The 9,443-nt window shown below is 41.7% G+C and overlaps 1 protein-coding gene across 1 annotated transcript; it reads left to right on the top strand.

The window, feature by feature from the left end:
* The first annotated feature begins 5,767 nt into the window (after window positions 1–5,767).
* Window positions 5,768–9,395, top strand: LOC105194262 (hypothetical protein). Its single transcript, XM_011159105.3, has 3 exons — window positions 5,768–6,829; window positions 7,393–7,854; window positions 7,933–9,395. Exons 1-3 carry the CDS (start codon window positions 6,374–6,376, stop codon window positions 8,050–8,052), a joined length of 1,038 nt encoding a protein of 345 aa, XP_011157407.1. The 5' UTR covers window positions 5,768–6,373; the 3' UTR covers window positions 8,053–9,395.
* The last annotated feature ends 48 nt before the right edge of the window (window positions 9,396–9,443 follow it).

The following is a 9,443-nucleotide window of genomic DNA, read 5'->3' as shown; positions in this document are numbered from 1 at the left end:
CGTCGATTAACATAGCGATTAATGTCGATGCGAAGAGCGACGATTTGCAATTTTATACAAAAAAGAAAAAAAAGAGGTGGAAGACGAAGAGAGAGAGAGAAGGAGAGAGATGGGCCCGGCCTCTGCGCTCCTGCATCCTGGCTTGTGTTAGATTGCTGTAGAAGGCTTTATATCCACTTTAGTCACCGACCGTCAAGCAATCATCCTATTGCCGGATTGTAGTATCATGAATGACCGTAAGAAAACGCTTGCCAGGGAGGCGGGCGGTCGGTCGTGCGGTCCACGCGAATTCCCTTGAAATATTGCGCGCCGTTCGCTCTCGCGCCATCGTATTCCCACGGTACGTGTGGCCGCGCGCGCGACGAAAATCGACGACGACGACGACGACGCGTCGTTTATTCGTAAGCTGCTATCGTATAATAATAATTTATCGTAGTAACGCGCGGCGTGTAAGCGGTAGCCCTCCTCTTCCTATTAGGAGTACGTCGTCCACACGCGTGACGAGTATATATCCCGTATTCCCTTGCCTCCCCCCTACTCGCCCTGGTTTACCGTCGCTCTAATTGTAAGAAGCGACACACGGAAATAATTTGGCCCTATCAAATCTCATTTACGCTCATGACTCATTTCGTCAATTTATTCGCGTCCGGTGGCGATATTTCAACGTCTTCGGCGCGTCGCTACCCTACTTTGCGATGTGAAAGGCGCTTCCTCGCGAGAGACGCGCTGTCCGCGTTGCGTACGCTGGTGAAGGAATCCTCCGCATCCGGAACATGAATCGGCCGAACTCTCGGCCGAACTCATCGCGAATAGAAGCGCCGATACCTGCGTAAGACTCGCAGACGCGTCACGATGATAGCTACGTTCGGGGAGCACGCTATTAGCGCTATTCGGCCATTCTATTTTTTTTTCAATCGTTAGACGTAAAATAAGAATAAAGTGATGCAATGAGCGTTCGCTTATCGATAGCACGCTTCGCGAACGCAGCCGATATCTCTGCCTCTCTTTTTCTCTGCTAGTCTCAAACGGTTCCGGAATCGAGTTGGTTACAGTAGCAATTAAAATAGAACGGCATTATATCGTTTAGCTGTTTTAGAGTCAATCCGTATTTGTAAAGGGGCGGAAAACGATTGCGGATACGGTACATTAGTCGGTATCACCGGCAGCGATCTGAAACTGGTTTCGATCGACAGCGACGACAGCGCGGGGGGGTCTCTGACGTAGCCGAGTCGCGGCCGGCGACGGCGGCGACGGCGGGCTCTCGTTTTCTTATCCACTTTAGCATGAACACATCCGGCCGATCTGTAACTCCAGCAACTTTCCTACTTCATTCATGGACGCATTCAGTGGCCTTTGAAGGTTGCACCGTGCGGGAAGGAGTGGTGGGCGCACGGTCTCCGCGCGGCACGGCGCGCGCGGCGAGGCGAGCAGGGACGTAATTAGGGGGGAAACCTTCTCGCGGGAGAAGAGTCGTCGAGACGACATATATACGTGCAACGCGCACGTGTGAGAGGCTACACACGCAAGCATCTTCGAATCGTATACGCCGGGGATGCTGTGTTCGCGGGGCCGAAGCCCCGCACGGAAACTTTCCATTGGATGTAGAAGCAGACGCGTGGATAAGAATATCGGCCGGGAAAGGTGCTAGAGGAATGCTGGCTGTTATAGCTACGCTGCTGCATATCTTTGCCGATTCATTGATAACCCCGACATGGGTGCGCGCTCACCTGGTTACGTCACTGCCCGGCGCGGACGACTGCGCCCGGCTGACAATGCGGACCAGTTTCAGCATAATCCTTTCGTGGAAATACCCAACGCTGCTCCGCGGATTGCATTCACCGTATATGCCCTGCGTCGTCCCATTATACCGCGGATTTGCCCGAGTGCACGTCGCGTACTTTACAAATCTGTCCTACAGGGAAAGAACGATTCCTAAGCCGAAATGTACAGAGCTGAAAATAATTATGTTGGACAATTTAAAATATTTACATTCGATGTTTAATCCTAGACTAATGTCCCAGACTGTGAATTATAACCCATGAGTTAATTTAAGTTTAGTAGAGTTTATGCTATTAAAATTTTAATAGTTTCAAATAATATTTAATAAGATTTTTTGATAAAATAGTTCTAACGTCTATAAAGTGGAAAAGATCTAAAAATATTCTTAATTGTACACAGTAGTATTTTATATTTATGTTAAAAGCAATCCTTGTTAACATTTTTCTGTGGCATGTTAATTTAATAGAATGTAATTATTATTTAAATTGATAAAAATTCAAACAATTTCCGATACGAGCCTAACATAGTTACACTAATAAAGAAATGCCAATACAAAATATTTAATAAATTTAAATTATTATTGTTCAAAGAATGAATTAAAATTCAAACAATTTCCAAAAACGAGCCTAACGCGCAAGAATTAAGTAAACCGAAGCTCCTCAGTTATTTTTCCATATACATTTAATGTAGAGTTATGATCAGCGGAGTGGGTACCTAAATTCTCATACACTATCTTGCTTTGTTAATAATTCTGCACTGAAGAGAATCCGGAGCGAAACGTCTGTAAGCTAATCATAACTTTCTACATTAAATATATGGAAAAATAACTGAAGGTTTTTGATTCTCTGTTTAACTTTTGCGCATTTGTAACTGCATATTGAGCTCGTATTGATAATTGTTTAAGCTTTGATTTATTCTTTGAATCATAATAGTTTTTTAACACAAATTTTTCAGTTTGGGTGAATTTGTATCCGTTATTTTAACGATCCAACATGAAATTATTTTCTGTATCTAACTGAATTTTTTTAACATTGCAGTAAAATTGTTCTTTCCATGGATATGAAATATATAAAAATAAACTGTAGGTAATACAATATTTTTACAAAAATGTAATGTTGTGTTAAATATTAATCAGTGATTAATTATTTGTTTTGCTACCGATATATGCTTTTAATACTCAAAACTAGTAATTAATCACTTTCCAACGTAACACTATCAGTATTAAATTTCCATGAGCCAGTGTGAGAGGATCGATTTGAATCCAAGAATGCATGCGAATGCAAGAGTCGCTTCGTTATCTAGACTCGAATATCTTCATTTCGCTTCCTATACGACTCGAGTAAAGAATTCTTGGTCAGCCTCATTGTAGATGATTTTGTCTACGGTAACTGCGGCCGAGACTTTCACCGTTTCTCCGCGTCGCTACGAATAATGCATCTCTCGCGAGTATGCGTGCACTCTCGCGCGCGCGTGCAATCCTCTAAGGAATTCGGGAAGGAGAGAGGGGCGCATGGAAAAGCTGAATGAATACAAATTTCTCAACGGTTGCGCAAGCGGTCGACTCGAAGCGAAGGAAATACCGTCGCACCGCGAGACACGCTCGATACTCCGGCGGCCTACGGCTCACGAACGCGCGAGATCTTTAACGTCGGCTCGCCGCTCCGGCATTTATTCGTGTAACAAAGAATCTCGCCATTCATTCGAGCTTTCTCGAGATCTTCTCGACCGAAGTAATAATCCGTGCGCCCGAGACGCCTCGAACAAATGCCGCGTTCCATCGGAAATTCCGTTCCTCCGTCGTGCTCGCACACAGGTACACCTCGACGCGCACAGGTAAACCCGCTCGCACGCGCTAGAAAGGGTTGAAGTTATCCGGCGAGCGGCGGGACGGCGAGGAGGAGGGAGGACCGGGGATCGGGGGACAGCGCACCGACACACGGGCGCACGGCACGGTGCGTGTATGCACACGGTGCACGTGTCGGAGCGGCACGGTGGTGGGGCGGAAACGTGAATGATCCATAGAGAGTCGTTGCGGCTGTGTGCGAAGGTGTAGCGCGCGCCGCGCTCGTGAGAGTGCCGTCGGCGATCGCCCGGCGCTGCACCGTGCTCACGCCACGGGCTCTCAATCGTTCGCGGTTTGGTTCTCCGTAATCGTGGACCGCGCGACGATCGATGTAACGTCTCAACAAACACTAACTAACGTATCATTAATATTGTAATATGGTAGAATTTGCAAAATTAATAAGACCCTGTACACAATAGAGGAATATTAGATATTAAGAATAGAAATTAAAATTTTGGAATCAGTTCCCATAGAACTGCATAGTATAGGAAAAGCATTACAGTATTTCAACAACATCCAATAAAATATTTGCTTCAGAAGTATTGATATTGTATTAATGTTGTATTAATGCTGCGACTTTACGTATCAATATTTCTGAAGCGGACATTTTACCATTGCTGAGACATTGTTGTAACATTTTGCAATGTTTTTGCTATTTTGTGCTGTACAGGTTTCCTCAATAAACGCTATAGATGATAAGTAATAAGTTGTGTTGTATCTTGTACGGCATATTTATGTCTTACGTTTTATTCGTATCTATTGTGCGTTACGTTTAATGTTTATTGAGAAAACTGATTCTAAAATTTTAATTCCCATTTCTAATACTCTTTTATTGTGCGCATGGCCTAAGGCGGCGAATACGAATTTAGCACGGTACTTGATACGCAGAAATAAAATTAGTAACAATAATTATTTATCGAATTACAGTTCTTGCCCTTAGTTCTTTATCGGATTTAAATTTATAAGTAATCGTATTAAAGAATCTTACAACAGTTACAACATTTTTTCTGCAGCCACTGTTATAAACATTTTGGCTGATCTTTCGAGCCATTTTTCAGTGTGTATTGACAATGGCCATAGTAAGAAGAAACATCATTGTCGATCAAGAGGTAGAAAACTTTGACAAAAAAATGTCATGATATGATATAGTTTCCACTGTAAATAAAATGTAAATTTGTATAATAAACGAATTAGGACGGAATAGGCCTGACAAAATGAAAACTCGTCTCATGATCCGTATAGTTGTCACGAATAAATTAACAAATTAAAATTGTGTCGAGAACAAAAAGTTAATGAACGTAACTATGGTATTACATGTTCAGCAAAAAATAAATTAAGTTAAGATTACTTAGAGTTAAAAGATATGAAAGTTAAGGTGTAAAAAGTCGAAATAAAATAAGACGGACTATAATGTGTCTCATATGTACGACGGTCAAAAGAATAATGAATTAAAAATAAAAACAAATATGAATCTATCTTGGCAATAATATTTTTTCTTATCACAAGTATTGTCAATACACGAAAAATATGTCGAAATGTACTTCCTAAATCTTACAGAGTGAAGAATTACTCGAAAAATTATACAAGTTCAATTTTCACTCTACAGGAGTGAATTTTTACTCTTATTAGAGTAACAAATCACTCGAAAAATTGCACAGGTTCAATTTTAACTTTTTTAGAATGGCATTTTACTCTACGAGATTTAAAGAGTACATGTTCTTAATACATTCACTGAGAAAAATTAAAATGTTTAATCTGATACGATGAACTAAACATTAAGTTGATTCAATAATTATTTTAACACAAAGAAAGGTGTAGTGCATTTATGTCAACTATTCAATTTTTTAAAAGAATTAACTAAACTAACTCAATATTAAGTATGTACATATCGGGCTAAATATCTTAGGTTTTCAATCAATTTCTTTCAGTGTTGTAATTTGATAAGTGATTAGTTTTGTTTCTGCCATATATGTACTGCACACCTTACATTTCTTTTATCAATATAATTTTCTGCTCAACTATATTGTTATATTGTTGAAATTGATGTTACGTTATGTATTAGTTGGTGTTTATTGGAATCTTTCAGTTGACTGCGATACGTAAAATCATTGGCCGTACGTCCATCAGAGGTATCGGGTCAGGCGCCGTTAAACGGAGCACGATACCCTCTGCTCCGTTCTGCGAGTCAGCTTCCCCGATGATCGGCGACGACGCTGAGAAACGCTGAGCTACGTCATACAGTACTCGGCATTACGCAGCACCGCGGTGGGGTAAAGTCTCGAGATAAGCGGCAGAGTGGTAGTGATGTGAAACATTCGTGGGTCGGGGCTGGTTGGCAGGCAGGCAAGCAGGCAAGCAGGCAGGCAGGCAGGCAGGCAGGCAAGCAGGCAAGCAGGCAGGCCGAGGGAGCGGTACGGTGGAAGTTAGGTGCGAGACGCGGAGCAAGAGCGGAGGAACGGCACGGCGCGGCGCGGTTTCGGCTTCTCGGCATCGGCTTCGGAAATGGCCGCGGGAAAGTAGAGAGCGGAGCGTTTTCGTCGCTGGCTGACAGGCTGGTTGGTTGGTCGGTCGGTCGGTTGATCGGTCGGTCGATCGGTTGGTTGGTTGGTTGGTTGACCGGGTTGGATCGGTTGGTGTCCGGGTCGGACGCGGTTCAAGTTTTCGGAGCACCGAGCGCTCGTTTGTCCGGCCGCATCGGGGGCGCGCGATCGATTCACCAGACGATCTCGGATCATCAGCGTGAAATGTGAGATGCGAGCGCATCACCGAGGCGACCTGAGGACGACGACGACGACGACGACGACGACAACGATATTGGGAAACGGAAACGACCTCGACGGAGAAACGGAGGAGCGGAAGACGGTTTGCAGGGAACGAGTCTTCGCCGAGAAGGAGAGGATGGCCGGCGACGACGGGACGACGACAATGATGACGACGACGACGACGACGACGATGATGAACAATGAGATCCTCGAGGCGGAAGGTGGGGAAGAGGGGCAGGGTACGTCAGAGCGAGGGGAACTGCATTCCAGAGTGGGCGGCATTCTGGAATGCGATCCCCCCGGTAACAGGAATTCGTCGAACGAGCGAGCTGCCGCCACCGCCACCACTGCCACCGTCGTCGCCGTTGCTGACAACGAGGACGGGATCTGCCGATATGCGGTCGGCGCTGCTCACCGCGCTATGTCTTTCTTCGAGATGTGCCAGGTATCGTTTATCGATGGTCAACTCGCGCCGGTCTGATTGTCACCGTCCACGATTACTGAAATCGGTCATGAACGTAAAAAAAAAATTTGCCGGACGACACAAAGTTCAAAATCGAGTCGCGAGGCGTCCGCCTTTGAGACACTTTCAGACGCCTGTAATGTCCATGTTCAATATACTTTTTATCATTTTCTAATTCTTAGAACCGGAAAAAGATAAAGAGTAAGTTAAATCGAAATTGAAGTTAATGTACATTGGTGAAAATGGATGTAGGACGTCTCATAATCCAGATTTTGGAGTTTGGAAGCTTTTTCGTATCGGATTCTTGCTTAATTTTGCATTTTACTATGTAACTTTCATGACGATTACAAAGGTAGAACACAGAAGTTATAATAATATCAAAAATCACTCAATGACATCATAATGATATCATAAGGGTTATATGTATTGACTTATAAGTGACAAATAAAGTCACAATGTCATCATTATAATGTTCTTATGACTTTGTGTTTTATCTGGGAAAAATCAGACTTGAGTGATTCACGAGAGGTATCTTATGTTTTTAGATTCGGCTCCAATATCTCTTCCCACAACTGGCACCACCCCCACGTTATAATATCCACGACGATTCTATAGAATCGACTGCGGAGATCCTGGCCAATGATGTAATCCGGTATTTATTGAAGGAGGATATCTATCTTATATCTCAGGATCCAGTTTCCCGCAGCATGAGGCACAACGTATATCAAATGCTCAACAAACATAGCATTCTCTTCACTAGTATGGTGAATCGTTTAAACGTCGTTCCAGACACCGCCTATGAAACATTCATGGGTGTTGCCAACGAGTTGTTCTTACACGACGTTTATACCTGGGCTAGAATCGTCTGCTTATATGCTTTTATGGGCAGACTGGCTTTGTGGGCCAGAGACAGAAGGATGCACAGTCTTAAAAAGAAATTGCCATTGTATGTCTCTAGATACGTTGGCGAAAAAATAACGCACTTCATCAAAGGCTACGGCGGATGGGTAAGCGCGTGCACAATCAATTATTGCAAAGGATGTTGTCTGTCGTGCAAGATATACAAACCTGGCGTCGTTTTGCAGGAACAATTGTGTGTCGAATATCCCGTGGCCGAGGAAGTCAGCGGAGCGGTTTGGCGAAGTTTATTAATGACGGGAGCCACACTTGGTTTGATCGCCACGATCTTGTCGGTCACTTCCTGATGGAACCTCAGGATGGAACCGTGCGACCTGAGTACGTTTTGTCCAAAAAACTTTCGCGTACTTACGTTCTACGAGAACACACTCGAAAGAAGAATGTAAAGAGATTTTTTTTATAACGTACGCACAATGTTACAATATTTAACATTGGACATCAGAATTCGGATTCGATTGAAATGGAGCGCTTGCTACGTCTACAGGAACATGGCAAATTAACAAAAGATACATCAACGCATGTTGACACACATAATTTTCATATCAATGTCACTCGGCTTAGAATCCTACTTTTTATATAACTCCAGCGAGCATACATAGCATGAGCGACAGACAATGACGCTAGTTTCCTATTTACAATACCTTATAACAGACTAGTGAAATTAGTAGGCAGAATATCTTATTTAATTCTATAATAGACATTTTATATTAAAGTAATTCCTAATAATAATACTCAAAATTGAAAACTTTTAGAAATTTATGGAATCAAGAAACAAGAATCTCAAAATTGTATTTGTATTGAATTTAGGTAGACGCAATCTATTTATTTATAATTTATTTTAGGTAGAGAATATAATTAAATAATAAATTTTTTTCGAATATCCTTGATCATAGAACCGATCGCAACCACGCATTTTTAAAGTTTAAGGGATATATGTAATACCGACGAAAAAAGAAAACGATGGCTACGAGCTATACCATCATGTATATTCAAATAATGGCATACTTTTTTATATGTTGATATATTCTATTACACTTGCAAAAATTTTATATGCATATTCAAAATAAATACTTTTATAAAATAACGATCGTTCTCCTGTAATCATTATTGAAAACAAGAGAAAGAGATTTAAAACTACCTACTGCAAAGATAATCGTCGATCAATTCTCTCGTAATTCCAGAAAATTTAATGGAATTTCTTATCTTTTGATCCCATCAATATTAAAATAGATAGATATGTATATTCGTAATTGCTACAAAATTAATAAAATCTCATACATTGTCAAGTATTGTACTATCAATGGAAATTTACAGGGTGTAGAGCACAAGTTAATGTTATGCAAATTTAAATATAGTTTTATGAAGCGATTATATTACTACAAATAAAAGTCCCTCGTAAAATAATACAAAGACTTATTTACATGTTGTAAGTGTTTTTGTTTTCTTGGAAGACATCGAGTCAACATCGTTAGAGCATCTTTAATGTATCATAAATTATAATAAGTTGATAAGTTTTAATATACTGTTGCGTGTATCGTGACAATGGGGATCGATCTTAATTGCTACGAAATACTGTAAGTGACGTACTTTTGATGTATATGTTTGCAAATAATCAAAAATATTAACTTCATGTAAAGTATTATTCTTACTGCAGTAAACACAATCCTCCTGATGATGT

This window comes from Solenopsis invicta, chromosome 3 (genome assembly GCF_016802725.1).
Source record: "Solenopsis invicta isolate M01_SB chromosome 3, UNIL_Sinv_3.0, whole genome shotgun sequence".
Lineage (NCBI taxonomy): Eukaryota > Metazoa > Arthropoda > Insecta > Hymenoptera > Formicidae > Solenopsis > Solenopsis invicta.
Note: the sequence above shows the minus strand (reverse complement) of the source record. Positions and strands in the feature narration are given on the sequence as shown.

Bases quoted from the DNA above. Each gene is read 5' to 3' on its own strand.
- LOC105194262 (XM_011159105.3), top strand. From the start codon at position 6,374: ATGCGAGCGCATCACCGAGGCGACCTGAGGACGACGACGACGACGACG. The intron at 6,830-7,392 runs GTATCGTTTATC...TTATGTTTTTAG, and splicing joins CTTTCTTCGAGATGTGCCAG to ATTCGGCTCCAATATCTCTT. The intron at 7,855-7,932 runs GTAAGCGCGTGC...GTCGTTTTGCAG, and splicing joins TCAAAGGCTACGGCGGATGG to GAACAATTGTGTGTCGAATA.